Source organism: Bemisia tabaci, chromosome 7 (assembly GCF_918797505.1).
Source record: "Bemisia tabaci chromosome 7, PGI_BMITA_v3".
Lineage (NCBI taxonomy): Eukaryota > Metazoa > Arthropoda > Insecta > Hemiptera > Aleyrodidae > Bemisia > Bemisia tabaci.
The window spans coordinates 46298739-46322332 of NC_092799.1; the positions used below are offsets into that span (position 1 = coordinate 46298739).

The 23594-nt window shown below is 55.9% G+C and overlaps 6 protein-coding genes across 6 annotated transcripts; 3 read left to right on the forward strand and 3 right to left on the reverse strand.

The window, feature by feature from the left end:
* Positions 1-1090: 1090 nt before the first annotated feature.
* On the reverse strand, positions 1091-1513 carry LOC140225142 (mu-like prophage FluMu protein gp16). Its single transcript, XM_072302917.1, has one exon. The coding sequence runs from the start codon at positions 1511-1513 to the stop codon at positions 1091-1093; it is 423 nt and encodes a 140-aa protein (XP_072159018.1).
* A 1747-nt stretch (positions 1514-3260) lies between these two features.
* On the reverse strand, positions 3261-3788 carry LOC140225143 (mu-like prophage FluMu host-nuclease inhibitor protein gam). The gene has a single exon (XM_072302918.1). The coding sequence runs from the start codon at positions 3786-3788 to the stop codon at positions 3261-3263; it is 528 nt and encodes a 175-aa protein (XP_072159019.1).
* A 6312-nt stretch (positions 3789-10100) lies between these two features.
* On the reverse strand, positions 10101-10868 carry LOC140225144 (DNA adenine methylase-like). Its single transcript, XM_072302919.1, has one exon. The coding sequence runs from the start codon at positions 10866-10868 to the stop codon at positions 10101-10103; it is 768 nt and encodes a 255-aa protein (XP_072159020.1).
* A 4388-nt stretch (positions 10869-15256) lies between these two features.
* Positions 15257-16741, forward strand: LOC140225145 (mu-like prophage FluMu protein gp29). Its single transcript, XM_072302920.1, has one exon. The coding sequence runs from the start codon at positions 15257-15259 to the stop codon at positions 16739-16741; it is 1485 nt and encodes a 494-aa protein (XP_072159021.1).
* Positions 16742-16835: 94 nt separating this feature from the next.
* LOC140225146 (mu-like prophage FluMu F protein) lies at positions 16836-17558 on the forward strand. The gene has a single exon (XM_072302921.1). It carries the CDS (start codon positions 16836-16838, stop codon positions 17556-17558), a length of 723 nt encoding a protein of 240 aa, XP_072159022.1.
* Positions 17555-18007, forward strand: LOC140225147 (mu-like prophage FluMu G protein 2). The gene has a single exon (XM_072302922.1). It carries the CDS (start codon positions 17555-17557, stop codon positions 18005-18007), a length of 453 nt encoding a protein of 150 aa, XP_072159023.1.
* The last annotated feature ends 5587 nt before the right edge of the window (positions 18008-23594 follow it).

Consider the following 23594-nt stretch of genomic DNA (forward strand, 5'->3'; position numbering starts at 1 on the left):
GAGCATGCCGATATTCTCCCTGATGCCAAACCATCCCCTGCACAGAGTCTCCCTGTCCCTGCACCAGGTGCAGTCTCATTTTTCCCTCAGGGGAATACGCTGTCATCACCGTGTTCCCTGAATCTGCGTGAGTTGTCGGCAGTACCACCCTCTCTGGATTGCCTGTCTTTGAGGTGTCCTTGCCATCGGGTTGCACCCATAACCAATCCGACTGATGGGAGGGCAAAGGCAATGTCATCTCTGTTTGTGTGAGAACGGCCTGTTGTATTTTATTAAAGGTGGCACTGTCGTGGGCGAGCAGCGCCGAAGGGGGAAAGGCGTCTTTTTCGTCTGCCACCAAAAGACGAGGATCGATGGCGGAGGCAATCTCCCATTGATGGCGATGCCCTTCTTTTTTTTCCCAACGAATGAGGTTGCCCTGCGCATCCTTGATGGGGATGTTCAGGGTCAGAGGCTGCTGGCCCAGGCAACGAAGGGTGATCAACTGGCCTGTCTTCATTCCACTGTCATTTAATGCCCCCTCCAGTTCCTTTCCCCATATCACCTTTTCACCTTCTTTTGTACGCGTTCTCACAAAATAACTCATGCCTTTTTCTGCCTTATGATAGGACGTGAGATATTTAAAAGGGAAACGTGCGATAAATGTGGATCTACCTGGGACAAACTGGATCTATCTGGGACGGATAAGGTAATTAAGTTTCACTATGTGAAACAAGAAATAGTCATCGAGACGGCTTATCTTCATCTTCAAACAGACTGCCCTGGATGCGGGCCAGCTCTTCTTTTTTAACCCGCTTCACCACAGAATAAATCCACTGTAGCGAGACTTTGTATTTACGCGCCAGCGCGTGGTGGTTATGGCCGTTGAAGTCAGCAAATATCTCCCGGTCACGCTGGCTGACTTTCCATATCAGACCCATCGGGAAATAGACATTCTGCCCACCCCATACCGCCATCATCTGACTGGCCACGGCATCGCCTATCTGGCTGGCAACGGCGGGATCAACGTCGATAATCTGCCTGACGGTCTGGGCGGTGTGTTCGGCCAGCTCAACCAGTAACTCCGGCCCTTTGCTACGAAAGGTATTCTCTAGCATGATGTTGCCCTCGCCACGCGTTTTTGCCACTGCTTGAGTTTCTCGATAACCTTGCTGGCCTGTTGGTTATCCAGCCAGTAAGGTGAATCACAGTCGGTTTCCCGTTTAACAAAGTGGGCAAGGGCTGTTGCTGACGTATCCCGGACAATGCCCTCGTAAGCCATTGCCTGCCACAGGGCCTGTATTTTTTGGATTTGCGGACGGTCAGTCTGCTTTTTTGTAGTGGCGTGATGGGGCTGGATACGGAAGCCTTTGGCTTTCAGGGCGTTTAACACCTGAGCCAGTTGACCGATATTCAGGGCTTTTGCCGATGTTTTCCCGGTTAGCCTGTTCAGCATCTGGCGGTAAGTCGTGTCGTCCAGCTTGAGATTGTGGGCGGCAATATGGATTAACTGCAGGTACTTTTGTCGGGTCATCGGTGCGTCCTTTATCGTTGTGGTTGGGGTCAGGGTTCCTTATGCGGTGAGCAAAAAATAATCCTTCGGGTTTTGAAGGATTATAAAATGAATAGCGTTATTATACAATTGAATGGTTTACATGCCGCTTTTCTGCTATGACTTCTTTACGCAAATTGCCCTGGCATCAATATCCTTGAAGGTTTCAAATTTTTCCGCAAACAGTCTAGCGGCCTGTTGACAGGCGGTTTCCGTGTCAAATTCCTGTGTATGCAGAGTGGAAAAGGCATTATCGCTATAAGGACTGGCGTACATGGCCAAAATTAATATCCACATGGTAATGTCCTCCTCGTTAATCGGCGGGTTTATGGTGAGTGTGTGGCGTTGATGGCGAATTTGCCGTGATACCTTTTAGTGGCACGACATCCCAGTTAAGTACCCAGGCGCTATATAGCTGTCCGCAGTGTGGGCAGGCCAGTAGCAGGTCAATTCCCCACTCGCCGCTTTCCGGTTGTTGGGTAATCTCGGCCTGGGTAGGATTCAGGTGACGGGTTGCCTGATGGCAGCTGATGCAGGTAATACTCATAACGGGTTTTCCTTATCTAGAGTGACGATGAGTTCTGCCAATATCTCGAAGGCATGTTGAAATTCAAAATACGCAGCGGCGGAATGGTCTGCCCGCAGATGATGCATGGCGCGGTTAAGGCGTTTTTCAATCTGACGGCGCAGATGTTTTATTTCCTGATAGCTCATGAGGTGACCTCCAGCGCCAGGGGCGTGATAATGACGTTTGACGGTGGGATTGTTTTAGTGGTGCCTAGGGTCAGGGCGTGCATACAAGCAGTGATGAAGTGCTGGGCCTGTGGTGCATTGAGGGTGTTACCGTAGGCGCGCAGTCGTCCCACTCTGGCGGCAATCCCATCAGCCAGCGGGCATGTGCCGGGTTCAACTGGCCGCCACTTGCCATCGCGGCAGCAGAGCCAGTCAGCCTCTTGCCAGAAGCCGTTAGTCGGCAAGCGGTTGGTTCCTGCAATTCCAGATACGGTGGCGCACTGTTGATGAGGTAAGGAATGTCTTTCAAATCCTGGCGGTAGCTCCCTTCCAACATTCGATTGCGGTTTCCGTCCTTTTTCAATCTCGGCGCTCTCACCCCGGCGTTGCTGTCTATCGCTTGGGGCGTCGGCCAGCCGGCCAACCAAACCACTCGCCCTAACTTGGATTTGATCGGTACATTGCATTTCCTGCCATCCTTCCAGTCTCGCGCAGTGGGCGTAGGCCATCCAGTAGAGTCGTTGTCTGATATGCGGCGCATCGAAGCCCGCAGCGCATAAATCAAGTGCTGCTGTCGCGTAGCCCGCTGCTTCCAGGTCAGTTTGTACAAGGTCGAGCCAAGCGAGTCCGTCAAGGCTTACAACCTGCTCACCAAAGATAACGCCAGGTTTGCACTGCTGGATGAGGTGGAAGAACGCGGGCCATAAGTGCCGCTCGTCAGCAAATCCCTTTCCCTTGCCTGCCGCGCTGAAAGGCTGACACGGGCAACTGCCTGTCCACACGGGTTTATCATCGGGCCATCCGGCTTTTCGCAGGGCGTATGACCAGGTGCCGATACCGGCGAAGAAATGACACTGGGTGTATCCCTGTAACTCATCGGGTTTAATCTCCTCAATTGAACGTTCATCGACATCACCAGGCGCAATATGCCCGGCGGCGATCAGGTTTCGCAGCCACTGCCCCACATAGGGGGCAGTGTCGTTATACCAGGCGCGCATTACTGCACCTCCTGCTCAAAGGGCGTAATAATGAAATCCTCAAGCTGGTGATGAAAGGTAATGCCGCGAATATTAAGGGGCCGGATGGTATCCTGATTTTTTAGCAGGGCATTTTTATCCACCTGCGCCTTGCGAATAATGCAGTGGTGTTGCCCGTTTTCTTCCAGCGCCTGCAGGATATCGTCCATCCCTTTTAGCGAAACGGACGGCGGGCGGTTACGCCATGACACCTCGCCGGTTATCAGGTTAACGGTTTTGGTTTTGCCGTTTTGGGTCAGCCCCTCCCGGTTGGCGTCGCACCAGGTCTGGATACCTTTTTGCAACAGGGTGATGCGGGCTTTCATGGCCTCAATATCAGCCGCATGCTGATGGGTTAACCGTGCGATTTCATCATTAATCTGCGTCTCCAGCCGGGTCATTTCCCGCTGGATATCACCCAGCCGTTTAATATCGTCCATCACCTGTTCGCGGGTTTGCGGCGTGCAGGCACCCGCCGCGGCTTTAAGCCGCGTTATTTTCTTTGCCATCTTTTTTACCTTTTAATTAAAATGTCGGGGATTAAACGCGCTCGAAAATAATGTCTTCAAGGGCGTCGCTGTATTGAATATGCTCAAATAAATTCATGTTGTATCGGGCCGCTATTTCACCAAGACGCTGGTCTTGTTCATCAACATCACGGCAGTTTTCGCAAATCGATAAATAGGTCTCATAGTCCTGTTCGGTAATATCCACGATTTTGGCCAGATAAACCGATTGGCGAGCGGTAATACGGACAGGTCGTGTTTTCATGATTAACGTACCTCCCAGGTGATTCGGCAGTTATCTTGCAGGAACTGGTATTTTTCCCAGCGGCCCTGATGGTCAGTGCCCAGGGCATAGCGAACCGCATGCCCCTTTTTATGTAACGCATCACACCGTCGGTCATGCAGCAGAGTAAGGGTCGGACGGCTATAGCCATCAACGGTAAACTGACTGACGATAAAACCTTCCTGGTTGAGTTTGTCCATCAACGACAGGCATTGCCTGAACTGTTGCTGGATGGCCTAGTAGGTCATCGCTGACGGGTTTTTAATGGTCACGGCGGGGTTGAGCATAAAAGCCTCCTTTAATGCACACTGTGAATAATATTGGCATCGATAACCGGGATGGCGTTTTGCGCCGCCAGGTTCATGGCAGCGGTCACCAGATTGCCGATAGCCAGGGGATAAAGCAGGCTGACCGGTGTGTCTTTTTTCGGGCGCAGCCAGCTTAGGCGTTGACGCAGTGCCGGTATCGCATCCGGGCCGAGGACGTTGTTCATGTCGCCGCCGACGCGTTTAAACTTAAAATCAAGAAAGTCGGTCAGGTGTTCATCCAGCGGCGGCAGGTCAATCACTTCGCAGCGCTGTACCACTTCCCTGACCGCCAGCAGGCGCTCGGATAACTTGTCGCCCAGTTCGGGTTGTCCCAGCAGGACGATGGACAGCAGTTTTTTAAAGCCGTCTTCTAACTCAAAGAAGCGTTTGAGGTGCTTTAAGGTCGGGATGGGCAGAGAGTGGGCTTCTTCAATTACCAGCACATGGCTGTACCCGGCCCGGCTGCTGTCTTTTAATAGTCGGTGTAACTGACGAAAGCGGGCCTCCGGCGAGCGTTTGAGCTTTTCCAGTGGGGCCAGGGTATGGACAATAGCCTCGGCAAGGCTGGCGGCTTTCAGGGTTTTACCCTGATGGTCGTTGTCTTCCATCGCCAGCACGTAGGGTTCAATCACCACCACGGGGGCGTTTTCCCGATAAATACGGTCAGTCAGGTCACGTCGCAGCGTGCTTTTACCCGAGCCGGATTCCCCGATAACCGCGATAAAGCCACCATAACGGGCGGTCTGGTACAACGCCTCGCGCACATAACGGCTTTCCGGGGTTAAAAAAACATCGTCATGACCTTGCATCGCGTTGTCATCAAACGGGGCGCGAAACAGCCCAAAATGCTTTTTGGTGGCAGGGGTTAATACCTGTTTTTTCAGTAACATGGTGTCCTCCTCGTTGCTAGGTGTTGTGCGATTTTCCTTGCCGTCGGGCGTGACCTCGTCAAAGCAGTCGTCCGCCGCGATACCCTGGTCACGCAGCCAGGCCCGGATACGGTGTTTTAGCGCGTCGGTGTCCTGCTTTGGCCACTGGTGATGATTGACTATCTGCGCCAGCGTCGCCTCGGAAAGGTCAAGCGCGCGGGCCAGTGCTGCTTGCGTCAGGTTGTGTTGTTGTAACAGGGTTTTCAGTTTCAGCATGATGGCCTCCCGTTAACCGTGACTGGCCAGGGTGACCACCACATCGCCCGTCTGCGCCATCAGCTCATCACCCAGGGCGTCGACCTGGTCGGCGGGGATGCCGTCCGGGAAGCGCTGGGTTAGCGTGGTGTAAAATTCACTGCGCCAGGTCTTGCCCGCCGCCTGAAAACGCGCCCGCAACTGTTGAACCACCACGACCGGGTTTAATCGCTCTTCAAAACGCGGCGCGCAAACCGGGGAGGCCTGCCCCTGCTTGGGGAGGTAAATCGGTGGGGTATCGCGTTCATTGTCCAGATAAGGGTTAAAGCGCCCACCAAAGGGTAAGGCATTGGCTTTTTGCGCGGCGGCGGTTTCCCCCGGAGTGGGGGTGCCATACAGGGTCTGCTCGACTTCCGCCAGATGGTGTTGCGCCGGGGTGTGGGGTAATGCCTTGAACGACTCGCCGAGTGTCGGGCTGTTGAGGGCAAAACCGTAGTCGTCTTTCGCCACTGCCGGCACCCGGCAGAAGGTTTCCAGCCCGTCCTCATTGATTATCACTACCTGTGCTTCACTGTCGCGCCAGGGGTTACGCACTATCTGTACGGTGTCGCCCACGCAAACGCCGGGGACTTGCCGTACATCGTATTCAGTGCCCCTGAACGACACACGCAGATGAGTAGTAACCTTACGGTTTTCCGGCAGACTCACTGCCAGCTCACGGCACACGTCAACAGGCGGTGCCTTGATTAACTGTGCAGGGGTAATACGCAGCCAACAGTCGGTGCGAGTCATGCCGGTACGCCGATGCAGCGCGGTACGGTTATACTTTTTACGCCATAACCCGACCAGGCGGTTCAATTCATCAATATTGTCGACTTGCACAAACCGCAGACCGGATTCAAAATGACACTCCAGAATGTCGCGCGCCTTTTCCACTGAGCCGGTGGCGCGGGCATTACCGGCTTTATGGGCGATAAGTTGAATACCAAGAGTTTTACACAGGTTGCGCAGGGTGGACGAGACCAGCGCGCAACCGGGGTCGGTATAAAGGATGCGCGGCACACCATGCAGGACGTCGGCCCCACCGCGTTCTTGCATGGCATTAATCAGCACATCGGTAAAGTTTTGTGTCGTTTCGCCGCCAAAGCGGTACTCGGCGTAAATCCAGCCGCTGGTATGGTCGGTCAACTCAAATGACCAGACGCGGTCGTTAACAATGCGGTCGAGATTTTTGGGCTTATTGGGGTTAAATTCCGCTTCACGCATCATGCGCAGGCCACTGTCGCGCGTGGTGCGCCGCTTGCCTGGGTTTTTCAGGTAATAGAGCACACACAGCGACGCATCCAGTTGCCAGACGTTATTGGGATGGTCGGTTTTTAGCTGGACGCAAGGGGTAGGTGCGCCTAACTGGTTGGGGTGCAGGCGATAACGGTACAGTGCCCGGCTGATGGCATCCACCGACAAGGGGAACCACTCGCCGGTCTCGTTATCAATATACCCGGCATTAATCAGGTTGTTCGCCCGCAGGTCGTTAACCGCCTGCTCCAGGCTGTATAGGCGCTTGCCGTTCTTGCGATGCGAGGCCATCATCACGCCGGATATCTGCAGAGCTTCCTCACGGGTCAGGGCACTGGTGCCATAATCCCCCCGTTGCTTGCGCGGCGGTTTAGCGCTTACCTGTTTGATTTTTCGCAGTAGCGTGGCTTTGGAAATGCCGAGTGCCTGGCAACCTGTCTGATAAACCGCGTCTTTGCCGCCATGCCCGGCTTTCTCGGCGGCCTGGGCAATGGCCAGTATGCGTTCGGTCAGGATGGGGTTCATTACTCCACCTCCTCGCCGCTATCCTGTCCGGTACCGCGTAAATGTTCAGGTAATTGAAAATCCGCGTCTTCCGCCTCTGCATCGGCGTTTACCCAGTCAGGTACGGTCTCTGACGTGGCGTGATGAGGTAGTGCAAAATCACTGCGTAACACATTGATTTCAAAATCAATATCATTAAGCAGGCCTGCTAAATAATCGGCGTGTGACGCAATATCGCCACTGTGGCTATGCAATTTTTCCAGCCCTTCCCGAAAACGCCCCATTAACATGGCCTTAACATCAAAGCCCACCAGGCCAATTTCTTCACGGAGCTGGCGTATGCCTTCTTCCCCTAACGGGCGATGCTGATTAAGCAGGCGGTTTTCACTCAGCTCATTGATTTTTTGATCTTTTTCGTTGGCTAGGCGGCGGCTGGCTTCCAAGCTATCACGGGTTTCGCGCAGTTTTGCCTTTAGTTCACGCACGGACATGCGATCAACCTCATCGAGCGTCAAGCCCGCGATGGTGCCGCCTTCCGCCAGTGCTACAAGATCATCATCGTCTTCTAACATCAGTTCATAAAGTTTTGAACGCCCTAGTTCGGAAAACGTTTTCCGCTGATTTTCTAGCTGAGGTGAAAGAAATTTAATAGCAGCTTGAGCCATTTTTCTGGCGATTCTTGGTTCAAGTCCTAGTTGATTTTGAATAACGGATTCAAATTCCCCATAAGGCTCATTCTCTTTGAGAATAATTAGCCGCTTCCCTGCCTCCAGCATGGCTTCGGCGCTTTGTGCCATATAGAAACGTGCCTCATGCACAATCCTTTCCCGTTCATAGGGCAGGCCCTCGCCGTACTTGTCCATAATGGCCTGCTGATGTTCAGCCAGGGCGTTAAGGTTGTTCATTAAATCCGATGCCAAAGGCTGTTCGGGGGGGATTTCAGCCGTTATCGGCAACGCTTTTCTACCCATTATTTTTTCCTCTTACGGTTTTGACGGTGAGGCTACGCAGCGCCCACGCCTTTCTGCCATCTTGATTTGTGCCCGTTCGGTTTCATCGAAAAAGGCCAGAGCAATCTGTATCAATTCCTCACTGAGGGCGTAATTCCCATTGAAGCGCTGCTCAACCATACCCTCTTCCACTAAAAACGGCAGAGTACGACTGATATTGGCCGGGGAGTCATTGATAAGCGCCGCCAGAGCTTTATTGGACAGGCCGTCGCGGTAATGCCCTTTCATGGCTTTCAAAATACGCAGCGCCCGTCGTGTGCGTGAAGAGGGGTGCAGTAATAAAGTGTTTTTCATCGGATGCCTCTTTTTCGTTAATGGAAATTGTGATACCGTCAGTGAAACAAGCGAATGTTATTTTTTATGGCGCTTTTTGCCCGATGGCATGGGGGAACCCATTATCTGTTCAATGGCCTGTTTGATTTTACGGGCTTCCCCGCGCCAGCCCTGGCAGGAGCCATCAAGCAACATGTAAACCTGATAAGGTTTGAAGCCGGATTGGCGTGCCCATGCTGCCACTGTCGGGTAGTCCTGATAGACGCGGTCATAAAAATTGCGCTTAAAGTCGGCGGGATGTTGTAGTGACATTGTTTTATCTCCGTCATAAAAAGTTAAAAATAAATATACATTGATATACAAAATGATGTAAAGTCTTTTTTGTTTATTTTTGTATATTTCTTATCACCATTAAAAACCACTGGCTGTTATCGGCCTAAAGGAGACCTGTATGGCAAAGAAAAAAGCAGCAGCTAGCCTGTCTATGAGTACATCGGACAATATCACGATTGCGGGGGGGGGGGGGGCAATCGCATACCCTGAAAAAAATACAGAAAACAGTGCCCAACAGGAGGTGATGGCGCGTTTTGGGGATGGGCTGCCCTATGAGCGTGAGCGGATTGTGCATGAAGCGCGCTTCTATATGGCACAGAGTGCCGAAGCCATGCTCGAGGCGGGGAAGCGGCTAATTATTCTGAAAGAGAATGAGCCTTATGGGGAATTTGAAGCCATTGTTCAAAATCAACTAGGACTTGAACCAAGAATTGCCAGAAAAATGGCTCAAGCTGCTATTAAATTTCTTTCACCTCAGCTAGAAAATCAGCGGAAAACGTTTTCCGAACTAGGGCGTTCAAAACTTTATGAACTGATGTTAGAAGACGATGATGATCTTGTAGCACTGGCCGAAGGTGGCACCATAGCGGGCCTGACGCTCGATGAGGTCGACCGCATGTCGGTCAGGGAGTTGAAGGCGGCGCTACGTAAAGATGAAGCGGCGCTTAAACGCAGCCAGCAACTGGTGGCTGAAAAAGAGAAGCAACTGCAACAGCTAATCCAGCAACTGGCGGGCAAAACCTCGTCGGTTGCTGCGAGCAGTGAACAAACCCCCGTTGATGCCCAGCAGTGGGTTACGCTAACGCTAGAAGGCGTGGGAGATCGCCTCAAATCCGAGCGCCTGCGTCTAGGACTTAGCCAGGAGATCTTTGCCGAACGGTGCGGGGTTAAAAAGCTCACTCAGTATAATTATGAAAAAAGTGAGCGACATCCTGATGCGGGCTACTTAATCGCGGCGAAAGCGTTAGGTGTCGATCTTAATTATGTGATGACTGGGGAGCGCAGTGATGAAGCCAGTGCGCTCGATGTGGTGAGAGATGAGGAAGAAGCGGAAGTGTTAACGGCCTTTCGACATATTCCCGGCGAAACACGCGAAGTAGCCAAACGTACCTTGACGGCAATGGCAGAGAAAAAAGCCGCCCGCCACCGCGCTTAACTTTCCCTATCCATGGCTCCGGATGGTGTTATTTAACAGTGATAATCAGCTCACGCCGTTGTGTGGGTTGATTGCTGTTGAGGCTATACCGAATCGGTACGCTCTCCATCTCGAACCCCTGAAACACTGCCCGCATCTGCGGAATATCATTGACGGAGATAATCATCCTTCCCGCCAGGTCTCGTCCCATCCCCGCCAGTTTTTCATATTGCTCCAGACCAAAATCCACCCCATAGCCCTCTGTTCCCCAATACGGCGGGTCGCAGTAAAACAGGGTGTGTGGGCGGTCATAACGGGCAATACAGCTGGCCCAGTCTAGGTGTTCAATGGTGGTGCGTGATAATCGCAGATGAGCGAGCGACAGCTCTTCTTCCATGCGCAGCAGGTTCAGGCGCGGCCCCGTTGTAGTGGTCACGCCAAAGGTGTGCTCCGCCACCTTGCCGCCGAACGCCTGTTTTTGCAGGTAATAGAAACGGGCTGCCCGCTGGATATCGGTTAAGGTCTCGGTCGGCGTGATGTTTAACCATTGATACATCGCTCGGATGACCAGCGCCCATTTAAACTGGCGCATAAACTCTTCCAGATGGTGTTTCAGAACCCGATAGAGATTGACCAGCTCGCCGTTGATATCGTTAATCACTTCTGCTTTGCTCGGTGACTTCATAAAGAAGAGCGCCGCTGCGCCACAAAACGGCTCCACGTAGCAGATATGCGCCGGGAAGCGCGGTAAAATCTGTTTTGCCAGTCGCCGTTTACCGCCTATCCAGGGCACTATCGGTAAAAAATGTTGCTGCATTGTCTGTAAGCCTTTTTCACTAATGGAAATTCGTGTAGACTCTTTCCTGTTCTCGAGAACGGAAAGCGCCACGGTTGACTCACAAGTTCAGTCTGTGTGTTGACGGCCTGTCCGGTGTTCGTGCACTGGGTAGGTCGCGCTTTTTCCCTTGCCCCGCTCGGGGCTAATCACTGCGCCTAACCTAACCGTTCCCCCATCCTCCCACTAGTAAACCGCTTTAAAAGCGTTTAGCGACCTGCCTTGTCACACTGTCTGCCTGATTCTCAGGGAGATGGTGATGAAAACACGAAAAAAATTAACCTTACCGCCATTAACCACCCCGCGATTAAGCGGTTGGTTACTCACCGCTGCCGGTTTGTTGCTGGTGATTGACCTGGTCTCGCCACAGCAATTACCGGTGGTGCTCTACAAGCTGGCCTTGATCACCCTGGCGGCGGTGGTCGGTTACTGGCTTGACCGTTCGCTGTTCCCCAAGGCCCGCCCCGGTCAATACCTGCACCATGATCACCCCGAGGTGGCGCAGGGCCGTCATCCGGTGCGCGGCGGCTGCCATCAGGTCTTTGCTGCTGCGCAGCTGCGTCGCGCGGTGATTGTGGCGGCGGTGTGTCTTGCCGTGGCGACGGGGCTGTGATGATGAATAACCACCCACACCCCGATAACCCACCCGGCATGATGCTGTTCTTTTTGCTGATGCTACTGCTGGGGGGTGCCTTTGATGCGAATGCCGCCCGTCCCCCGCAAGCCGCACTCCTGTACCGGGCAGACCTGATACGCAACGCCCGGCTGGTGTGGGGACTCAATGCGCCAGTGGCGGATTTTGCCGCGCAGATTGAGCACGAAAGCCGCTGGCAGCCGGGTATCACCAATCGCATCGGTGCGCAGGGGCTGGGGCAGTTTATGCCCGCGACCACGGCCTGGATTGGGGAATTAATGCCGGCGCTGGCAGCCAAAGCGCCACTGAATCCCGGCTGGAGTTTACGTGCGGTGGTGAGTTTTGATTACTGGCTATGGCAACGGGTGTCGGCGGTGAAACGCTGTGAGCGCATGGCGATGACCCTGTCGGCTTACAACGGTGGCCTGGGCTGGGTACAGCGTGACCGCCGTCTGGCGGAAAGTCAGGGGTACGATAGCCGCCGCTGGTTTGACAGCATTGAGCGAGTCAATGCCGGACGTCGCGTGAGTGCCTGGCGTGAGAATCGAAATTATCCCCGCCGTATTTTACGCGTCCTGGCACCGCGTTACCTGACCTGGGGAGGGGCAAGCTGTGTTTAGTGTAGTTAGCCTAAAAAGCCTCGGCGGGCTGATGGTGATGGCCCTGCTGTCGGGCATCTGGTGGCACGGCTACACGCAAGGCGCAGGTCGCTCAACAGGACGTTGCGCGGCAACCATCAGTCAGCTGCGCGAGACGTTTGCCACTCAGGAGAAACAGCGCGCTGAGCAGGCAGCGCAAACCCTAAACGCCCTGCAGCAACGATTTACCCATCAGGTGCGGGTCGCTCATCAGGCCGAACAGGACTACCTGACGCGTATTGAGCAGCTGCGCACTCAAACCCAACACTTAACTAGGCGGATAGAGGATGTTACCCAACGTTGGCTGGATGAAAAAGGCCAGCCTCATGCTGTGGCCTGCGTATTTACTCGTGGCTTCGTGCAGCACTACAACGCCGCCCTCGGGCTGTCAGACGTTAACGGTTCAGGCATTGCCACCGCTGCCGGCGGCCTTGGCAACGCGCCCCGGTCAGCTGAGACCACTGGCGAGCGACACCGACCGAGTCCGGTCACCCAGCGCGATATCCTCGCCAATATCACCGACAACGGGCAGCAATGTCAGGTCTGGCGGGCACAGGTAAACGGGCTACTGGATTATATTGAAGGATTAATACCATGACATTACAGGTCGATTTTTGGGTACTGGTGAGCTATCTGTTTGGGCTGGCGGGCTTTCTCGCGGGGCTGGCCCGCTGGTTTATCCGTGAGACGGAAAAGCGCCAGGCCGAGCGGTTTGCGTCACTGGAGCGGTTGATGCGCGACGCGTCTGATAAAGGGGCACGCCTTGAGCGCGAGGTGCTGGAATTCAAAGTGGAGGTGCCGGAACGTTACGTCCGGCGCGACGAATTTATTCATTATCAGCAGGTGGTGGAGTCACGGCTTGACGCGATTTACCAGAAGCTGGAAACGATACAACTGCGTCAGGTGGCAGGAGGATAAGGATGATAGAGACCGAACAGGCGCGCCGCGAAGGGTTGCGCTGGGTGTTACTGCAGGTGGTCAACAAGGCCAGGCCCTATCCGGCCAATGACCGGCTGCTGTGGGATGTGGGCCATTCGCTCTACCCGGACATGACTATGCTGGAGCTGCAAAAAGAGTTGCTGTTCCTTGAGGGCTTAAGTCTGGTACGCCTGACCCGACCGCCCGCACGTTCATGGACGGCCACGCTAACGCCGGAAGGGGTGAACCAGGTGGAATACGTCACCGACGATATCCCCGGCATTGCCCGCCCGGCCAAATACTGGAGAGAGTGAGCATGGCACCGCGCAGTCATATCGAGGTCTTGCCCCCATCGGTGCGTGAATGGCTCGACCGGGCGCTGACCGAACGCAATTTCAGTGGCTACCGGGAGCTGGAAACGTTGCTGCGGGATAAAGGCTACAGCATCGGTCGGGCGCAGATTTCCCGTTACGGCCAGAAAGTGCAGCGCCGCTTTGCCGCCATTCGTGAAGCCACCGAAATGGCACGCGTCATTACCGAAGGGGCGGAAGACGACCAGGACAAACGCTCGGAGGCGATTATCGCCACCATTCAGGCCGATATCCTGACCGCGCTGATTGACGTACGAGAAGCCAGTGATGACGAGATGGAGCCCGCAGAGCGCGCCTCCCTTTTGGCCAAGGTGGGCAAAAGCATTGCCACCCTGACCCGCTCGTCAGTCAGCCTCAAACGCTATCAGGCCGAGGTGCGCGATAAAATTGCCGCCCAGCTGGATGCGCTGGAGCAGGAAGTCAAAAACAACGACGGCCACGTCAGCCTGGAAACCGTGCAGCGTGTCCGTCAACAGATTTACGGGATCATCCAATGAGCGCGGCACTCGAGCTTTACCCTTACCAACAGCACTGGCTCCTCGACCGGTCGCGCTTTAAAATCGGCCAGTTTGCCCGCCAGACCGGCAAAACCTTTACCACCACGCTAGAGCTGGTTGACGACTGTTTTGAGGCCGAGGCCCGTGGCGGTCGCACCCGCTGGGTCATTCTCTCGCGCGGTGAACGACAGGCCAAAGAGGCGATGGAAGAAGGCGTTAAAAAGCATTGTCAGGCGTACGGTCTGGCCATCCGTGAAATCGAAGGCAGCGTGAAAGGGTCGGGTAGCGAGCGTTACACGATGTTAGAGGCGGTGCTGCCCGGCGGCTCGCGTATTACCGCACTCCCGGCGAACCCGGATACGGCGCGCGGCTTTGCCGCCAATGTGTTTCTCGATGAGTTTGCCTTTCATGCCGACAGCCGCAAAATCTGGACGGCGCTGTTTCCGGTGATATCGAACGGCTACAGGCTGCGCGTCACCTCCACCCCGAACGGCAAAGGCAACAAATTCTATGAACTGATGACCGATGCGTCCCTGGATACCGTCTGGTCGCGCCATGTGGTGGATATCTACTAGGCGGTACGTGAAGGGTTGCCGCGCGATATTGCCGACATGCGTGCCGCCCTGAACGACGAGGATGCGTGGGCGCAGGAGTTTGAACTGCAATGGCTGGATGAAGCCTCCGCCTGGCTCTCCTATGAGCTGATTGACAGCGTAGAGCATGACCTGGCGGGTATCCCCGAACACTATACCGATGGCCCCTGTTTTGTCGGCGTTGATATCGCCACCCGTCATGACCTGTTTGTGATTTGGGTAATTGAGCAGGTGGGCGATGTGTACTGGACGCGCGACATGATTACCCGCAAACGGGCCACCTTTGCCGAGCAGGACGCGTTGCTCGATGATGTCTTTTTTCGCTACCGGGTACTGCGGTGCTGCATTGATCAGACCGGCATGGGCGAAAAGCCGGTGGAAGATGCCAAACGCCGTCATGGTACCCATCGCGTCGAGGGGGTGCTGTTTACCGCCAGCAATAAACTCACGCTGGCCACGCGCGGCAAGGAAATCTTTGAAGATCGCCGGTTGCGTATTCCGCAAGGTGACAAGGCGTTACGGGCTGACCTGCACAAGTTAACGCGCGTGACCGGCCCGACCGGTGCCCCGCGCTTTGTGGCCGACAGCGATGCCAGTGGCCATGCTGACCGCACCTGGGCCTGCTTTCTGGCGCTCAATGCTGCCGACAGCCCGACCGGGCCGGGACGCGTTTACTCCCGCCGACCTCGTCAGGCTAACCGATTACTGGAGGGCTACTAATGGCACAAGGACTCTATGTGACACCGACCGAATTTGTCGCCTTCGCCGACCCGCGTCGGCCACTGATGCGCACGATTGCCTCGCGCGAGCGCAGCCCGGCGGGCATTCTGGGGTTTACCCAGTGGCTGCCTAACCCGGACGTTATTCTTAAATCTCTGGGTCGCGATATCAGCGTCTACCGTGAACTGCGCGCTGAACCGCTGGTCGGCAGCAGCATTCGCCGCCGTAAATCAGCCGTCAAGGCGCTGGAGCGGGGCCTAACGCCCCGTAATGCTGACCCGGCGGTGGTGGATTTTCTGCGGGAGGTGATGGAAGGCTGGGATATCGACCGTATCATCGGCGAGCTGCTGGATGCGGCCTTCTTTGGCTACCAGCCCGCTGAACTGACCTGGGTCAAACGTCACGACCGCCTGCAGGTCAGTGATATTGTGGGTAAACCGCCGGAGTGGTTTAGTTTTGATGACGGCAACCAGCTGCGCTTTCGTGCCAATCAGGCGGGGCTGGCCGGTGAATTATTGCCCCCGCGCAAGTTTGTGGTGGCAACACAGGACGCCACCTTTGATAACCCTTACGGCTTTCCCGACCTGTCGATGTGCTTCTGGCCGGTGGCGTTTAAAAAAGGCGGCTGGCGTTTCTGGATGCGCTTTACCGAGAAGTACGGCAGCCCCTGGCTGGTTGGCAAACACCCACGCGGCACCGCCGATGCGGAAATCGACCTGCTGCTCGATTCGCTCGACAAGATGGTGGAAGACGCGGTGGCGGTGATTCCCAATGATTCCACGGTAGAAATCATTGAATCGGCGGGCAAGGGGGCCTCCAGCGACATCTATCGCCATCTGATTGAACTGGCCCGCTCTGAAATCGTCATTGCCCTGCTGGGACAAAACCAGACCACCGAAGCGGAGACCACGCACGCCTCGGCGCAGGCCGGGCTGGAAGTCGCCGCCGATATCCGCGATGGCGATGCGTCCATGGTGATGAGTGCCATCAATCAGGTACTGCGGTTTATGGTGGAGCTTAACTTCGGTGAGGTGCCAATGCCCTCATGGAAGCTGTGGGCGCAAGAGACCATTGACGAGACCCAGGCCAAACGCGATTTGAGCCTGTCGCAGGCCGCGACGCTGTTTACCCCGCAATACTTTATGCGTGAGTACAACCTGCAGCCGGGCGACCTGCGCGAGTCTGCGGTCATGACGCCCCTGACGAACGCCGCCTTTGCCGAGACGCAAGCCGAAGAAGCCGGGCTGGCAGAAGATGAACTGGAGCACGCGCTGGAGAGTCTGATAACCCGCGGGCAACGGGATAACGCCATGCAGCCGATACTGGCACCGCTGTTTGCCGCCGTCGAGCAGGGCCAGTCTCCCCAGGCATTGATGGGCATGCTGGCAGAAATGTATCCGCGTATGGCGGCTGACCGTCTGCAGGCGCACCTGGCGCGGATTTTATTTGTGGCGAACATCGCCGGGAGGCTCAGTGCTCAATAGTCACGACATTACCGTCTGTTTTGGCCTGCCGCCTGCACGCGCCATTGCCTACCTCAGCGCCAAGGGCTACCGCATCACCTGGGACTGGGAGGAAATGTGGCAGGAAGCGCATGCACAAGCCTTTACCGTAGCGAAAGTGATGCGCCTCGATATTCTGGAGGATATCCGCCAGGCACTGGAAAACGCCCTGGCGGAAGGCAAGACCCTGCAGTGGTTTAAAAAGGAACTGACCCCCATACTGCAGGCCAAAGGATGGTGGGGGAAAACCGATACCACTGACCCCGTCACGGGCGAGCCGGTCAGCGTCCAGCAGGGCAGTGCATGGCGGCTGGAGACGATTTACCGCACCAATCTCTCCCTGCTCTACAGCGCCGGACGCTGGGCCGAGCAACAGGCCAATATCGATGATCGGCCTTACTGGATGTACGTCGCTATCCGCGATAACCGCACGCGCAAAAGCCATCTGGCGCTGCACGGATTGGTTTTCCCGGCGGATGATCCGTTCTGGCAGACCTTCTATCCCCCTAACGGCTGGCGCTGTCGCTGCAGCGTGATTGCGCTCACCGCCGACGACATTCGTCAGCGCGGGCTGGCGGTGGGGACGGCAGCGGGTCGACTGGCGACGGCGCTCAGACTGGTCTCTGAAAAAACCGGGGAAATGAAACCGGTGACCACCTTTCATTTACCGTCCGGTCAAACCCTCAGCCCGGATGTTGGCTTTTCCTATATACCCGGTCGTGCTTACGCGCCTGACCTCGGGCGCTACGGCGGCCCGCTGGCTGCACTGGCGCGTCAACAGTGGCGAGGGCCATCATGAAAAACCTGATGCACATTCAGATTGATGCCCGTGAACTGGCAAAGGGACTACGTGACCTGAGCCTCGCCGGGCAGGACATGACGCCGCTGATGCGCGCCCTGGCAGAAACCCTCAAGACCGAAACCGACCTGAACTTTGAAGATGAGGGCCACCCGGCCTGGCAGCCTTCCGTGGCCGCACTGGCACGCAAGGGCATGACCTTGTCGGCCAGTGGCCAGCTACGCGGCAGTGTCACCACCGACTACAGTCGCCATCATGCGGCGCTTGGCAGCCACCTCGATTATGCGCGGATACATCAACTGGGGGGCAAGGCAGGACGCCAACGCCGCGTCACCCTGCCCGCGCGACCGTATCTGCCTGTGGATGAACAGGGCGCACTTCATCCCGGTACCGAACAAAAACTGCTGGCGTCGGTGCTGCGCTATCTCGACAGGGCCACCCGCCGCTAACGCCTTGTGGTGCGTTTTACGGCGTTCAGGCGGGTCAGTTTACCCCTGAACGCCCTGACAGCCTTTATAAACCTTTATAAACCTTTATAAAGGCTTTCCTGCGCCCTTTTTATCACCTGCGTTGACGGTCGTCGCCTTTTAACGGCATGATGTGGGTGGCCCGCCGTTATCCGTACATTCTTAACCCCCTTTAAAAGCCTGCCCTGTTTTCACACGCCACACTGTTCCCCTGTCTATTGACCGGAGGGGACATGAGCACACTCCATATTTTTAAAGCTGGCACGCATACCGATATGCACGGCAACCGGATCCAGTTTAGCGAAGCGGCGGTCGCGGCGATGGTGCAGGCTTACGATCCGGCGCTGTACGATGCGCCTATCGTGGTCGGGCATCCTGCGCTCGATGCGCCTGCCTACGGCTGGGTAAAAAGCCTGGTGGCACAGGGGACTGATGTGCTGGCTGAACCCCAGGACGTCGACCCGGCCTTTGCCGAACTGGTGGCGCAAAAACGCTATAAGAACATTTCTGCCTGTTTTTACTCCCCCGATGCGCCCGGAAACCCGAAGCCTGGTAACTGGTATTTGCGCCATATCGGCTTTCTCGGCGCACAGCCGCCCGCGATTAAGGGCCTCAAGCCCGCCGCGTTCAGTGAAGCGGAAAAAGGCGTGGTCGAGTTTGCCGACTGGAACAGTACAACCAGTGCGTCACTGTTCGCCCGGCTGCGTGACTTTTTGATTGAGAAATTTGGCCGTGAAGCGACCGAGGCGGCGCTCCCTGCGTGGCAAATCGACGCGCTGCGCGACGCAGGCCAGGAAAGCGACAGCGTGCGTCCGGCTTTCACTGAAAACACACCTGCCGCCCCGACACCATCAATTCCCCCCACCACTGAGGACAACACTGTGGATGAGAAAGAAACGCTGCGCCTGGCGCAGGAGAACGCTGACCTGAAGTGTCAGCTTGAGGCACGTCGTCAGGCCGACAGTCAGGCCGAACAACGTCAGCGCCATGAAATGAATGCAGCCTTTGCCGACGGTCTGGTCAGCGAAGGGCGTCTGGCCCCTGCCGCCAAAAATGTGGTGGTCGCGCTGCTGGATGCGGTTGAAGGCGGCGACCAGCCTGTGGCCTTTAGCGAAGGCAGCCTCACCCAGCCACTGGGCGAGGCGTTCCGCGCCGTGCTGAAAATCTCCCCGCCGCTGGTTTTTTTCAGCGAGGTGGCGACCAAGACACGCGGTACCCCGTCAGGGCAGTCGGTGGAGTTTGCCGATGCTGACCCGGTCGCGCTGGCCCTGCACCAGAAAGCGCAGGCCCTGGCGACGTCTGAAAACATCAGCTATGAAGCGGCGGTCAAGCGCTGCCTGTAAGGAGAGAGAGTATGTTTGATTATCTGAAAGCGAAACGGATGAGTGACCCCGTTCTCACCACCCTGGCGCGGGATTATCACAATGCCAGTTTGATTGGTGAAAAACTGTTTCCGGTCGTGCGCCTTGAAAAAGAGGGGGCAAAAATTCCGACCTTCGGTAAAGGGCGCCTGGCACTTTATGAAACCAAACGCGCAGTGGGTGCTGACAGCAATATCCTGTTACGGGAAAAAACAGGCTTTCACCGATATCGTGCTGGATGAGCATGATCTGGCTGTACCGGTAGATTACCGGGAACAGGCCGAATCGATGTTTAACGAAGAGGCAAAAGCGATTAAGCGTGCCACGGATGGCATTTTACTGCGCCATGAAACCTATGTTGCTGAGCTGGCCCAATCGACGTCGGTCTATGCCAGCAATGCCACCAAAGCGCTGAGCGGTGATGGGGCCTGGAACAAGAAAAATGGCGATCCGCTGAAAGATATTGAAACCGGCATGGAAGTGGTGCGCGCCAACACGGGCCTGCGCCCTAATGTGATCACCATGGGGGCCAGTGTGATGGCGCTATTGCGCTTCCATAAGGTGTTGCAGGACGCGCTCGGCGGTAATGAGCGCAAACGGATCAGCACGGAAATTTTAAAGGATTTGTTCCAGGTCGATGAGGTACTGATTGGTGCGCCGGTACAGCTGGCCAGGGACGGTAAAAGCACCACCGACCTGTGGAAAGATAATCTGATGCTACATGTCGTCAGTGGCCCTGCCGCCAGCGGTGAAAATGCAGATGAACACAGACCGTCCTTTGGCTATACCTTCCGCCGCCAGGGCATGCCATTGGCCGACCGCTTCGACAGCGTCGGCGGGAAGGTGGTCAATATCCGTTACACCGATATTTATAAGGTAGCGGTGGTAGGCAGTGAGGCTGGGTATCTGATTAGCGGTATTAAAGGAGCGTAAAAGATGGTCACACAACAAGTCGTACTCACCACGACCGTGGTGGCGGCAGAAGATCTGCCCGTTCATCGTTTAGTCGGTATTTCGGCGAAACCCTTTAAAGGCAGCGGTACCGAACTCGGCGTGGCGGATGTCGCGGGTAAAAAAGGCGATGCGGTGCCGGTCAATGTGATTGGCATTATGGCGGTCGAGACCGGCAATGCCATCAGTGCAGGTGAGTTATTAAAATCCGATGACCAGGGTCGCGTTATCCCGGAATCTGCTTTGGAAAAAGGCGCATTACCGGCCTCGACAGTGGGTGTTGCGCTCGATAGCGCCACCGCCGAAGGCCAGCTTATCCGCATGGTGCGAGGTATCTGATGGATTACTGCACACCCGATGATGTGGCGGCGGTTATTCCCCGTCAGACGCTGATTGAGCTGACGCAGGACGGGGTGAGCATGGCGATTGGCCAGGCGCTACCGGAAGTGGTTAATGAAACGGTGGTTAATGAGGCTATCCGGTATGCGGTCGAGCTGATTGATGCGCATCTGCGCGGGCGCTATACCCTGCCGCTGAGGCAGGTACCCACTGTTCTGAAGGATTTGGCACTGAATCTGGTGTGTCATGCCCTCTATCGCCGTCGTCCGGAGGGTGACCTGCCGGACGCGGTGAAGGAAAGCTATCGCGCCACCGAGAAAACCCTGGTGGCGCTGCGCGACGGCAAGCTGACGCTGGGCATTCAGGCGACACAGAAGGATATGCCCGAGCCGGGAGAATACCGTGTCCGCAGCCGGGAGCGGCAGTTCGGTGGCCTTGATGGCCTGTTGGAGCGCTACTGATGGATACCCTTACCCTACTGAGCGCAGTGGTTGAACGTTTGCGCCTTCAGCTGCCGGGGCTGCATGTGGATTTCTTCCCTGAACGGCCTGAGCAGTTTCGCCTGAATCATCCGCACGGGGCGGTGCTGGTCAGCTACGGCAAATCCCGCTTTGGCCAGACGCAGGATATCGGGGTGGTTATTCAGCCGCAGACCGTCAGACTGACCGCCACGGTGGTAGTGAGACAGCTTAACGGCAAAGACGGCGCGGTCGCGGTACTTGACCAGGTGCGCCAGTGTCTGGGCGGCTGGCGGCCACCCGACTGCCAGCGTGATATCTGGCTGGTCTAGGAGGTCTTTTTGGGGCAGCGCGAGGGGCTGTGGCAGTACTCGCTCACCATTGAGACCATGACGGTTTTTATCCAGAACGACAGCCCCGAAGACAATCCCCTGTTAACCCAGGTAAACCGTGAGGAGCAATAAAGATGGCCCTGTTTCGTTATGACGGCCCACCCAGTGGCGTCACCCTGCGTACCGGCGAGGTGCTGCAGGAAGTCCTGCTCTGGCCAGGGCGGGAAGTGAAAATGCCGGAAGATCATGAGTACACCCAGACACTGGTGTGTCTCGGCTATCTGACGCGCCTGGATGCGCCACCGGTCTACCTTGAACCGGCGGCGCGTCCTGTTAAATCCCGTCCCGCCAATACCCCCTCGCCGTCAGAGAAGGCGGGCGAGCGTAAAACAGACAGCCCGAGCACGGAAGGAGAAAAAATATGAGCGATCCCTATGTACACGGCCCGGAGACCATTGAGGTCGAGCGCGGCCCCCGTCCGGTTCGGGGCTCTAAATCATCGGTGATAGGACTGATAGGCACCGCCCCGACAGGCACGGTGAATCAACCGATACAATGCCTGTCAGAAAAGGATGCGGCCCAGTTTGGCCCGGAAATCGACGGTTTTACCATACCGCAGGCGTTGCGGGCGATTTACGATCATGGTGCCGGTACCGTGGTGGTTATCAACGTACTGGATCCGACCCGGCACACCCAGCATGTGGATGAAAATGACCTGAAATTTGATATACAGCATCAACGTGCCCGACTGCGCTATGGTTATGTCAGCCATCTGGTATTGAAAAGCGCCGACAGCAAAACCACGTATCGGCGAGAGACGGATTACCAGCTTGAGCCGGTCAGCGGGACGCTGACACGGCAAGTCAGTGGCGCTATCCCGGCAGGTGAAGCCTGTATCGCCAGTTACGATCATCTGGATACCGGTCAGGTGACCGCCGCCGATATTCTGGGCAGTATCGATACCGCCGGACGACGGAGCGGCATCAAGGTACTCGACGATGTTTATAATCTGCTGGGCTATGACGCCAAAATTCTGATTGCGCCGGTCTATTGTACCCAGACCTCGGTCACGGTCGAGCTGGCAGCCTATGCCGACAAGCTCAAGGCCATCGCCTATGTGGATGCGCCGATTGGCACCACCTTTGCGCAGGCTATCGCCGGTCGCGGATCGTCTGGCACCATCAACTTCAACACCGCCTCCGAGCGGGTGCGCCTGTGCTATCCGCATGCCCTGGTGTATGACAAGGCCAGCAACAAAAATCGCCTGGAGCCGCTCTCGCAGCGTGCAGCGGGATTGCGGGCGAAAGTCGACCTGGAAAAAGGCTTCTGGTGGTCGTCTTCCAATCAGGAGATTGCCGGGATTGTGGGTATGGAGAGGGCGCTGTCAGCGAAGCTCGGTGATGCCCAAAGTGAAGTTAACCAGCTTAATGAAAACGGCATCACCACGGTATTTAACGGTTTTGGTACCGGTCTGCGGCTATGGGGCAACCGCACGGCGGCGTTTCCGACCGTGACCCATATGAAGAACTTTGAAAACGTGCGGCGCACGGGCGACATGCTCGACGAGGCGCTGCGTTTTTTCAGTCTGCAGTATATGGACAGACCCATCAATCAGGCATTGATTGATGCCCTGTGCGAGTCGGTCAATGCTTACGGGCGCAAGCTGATAGGCGATGGCGCATTGCTTGGCTTTCGCTGTTGGTATGACAAGGTGCGTAACACGCAAGAGGAGTTGTCTGCCGGGCATCTGCTGCTGAATTACGCCTATACCCCGCCCCTGCCGATGGAGCGGCTGACCTATGAAACCGAGATCACCGCCGAGTTTCTGGCTAACCTGAAAGGAAGCGCGTCATGATAAGGGTAGAAGAGAACAAGATGCGTCGTTGTCTGTTGCTGAGCGAACTCTACCGTGAAAGGAAGGCGCGCCCGCGAGGGGAAGGACTGTTTATCGTCGATCTGGCGCAACGATTTGGGGCGGGTCTGGACTTCGATGTGCATTATCTTATTGAGAAGGGGTTGATTACCGGGTCAATGGGATACCTGACATTGACGGCAATCGGTGTTGATGCCCTGGAAGGAGGTGAAATATGACCGGTAAAATTCAGCTTAACGCTATTAGCAATGCCAA

Coding starts and splice junctions, on each gene's coding strand:
- LOC140225142 (XM_072302917.1), bottom strand. CDS start 1,513: ATGACCCGACAAAAGTACCTGCAGTTAATCCATATTGCCGCCCACAAT.
- LOC140225143 (XM_072302918.1), bottom strand. CDS start 3,788: ATGGCAAAGAAAATAACGCGGCTTAAAGCCGCGGCGGGTGCCTGCACG.
- LOC140225144 (XM_072302919.1), bottom strand. CDS start 10,868: ATGCAGCAACATTTTTTACCGATAGTGCCCTGGATAGGCGGTAAACGG.
- LOC140225145 (XM_072302920.1), top strand. CDS start 15,257: ATGGCACAAGGACTCTATGTGACACCGACCGAATTTGTCGCCTTCGCC.
- LOC140225146 (XM_072302921.1), top strand. CDS start 16,836: ATGTGGCAGGAAGCGCATGCACAAGCCTTTACCGTAGCGAAAGTGATG.
- LOC140225147 (XM_072302922.1), top strand. CDS start 17,555: ATGAAAAACCTGATGCACATTCAGATTGATGCCCGTGAACTGGCAAAG.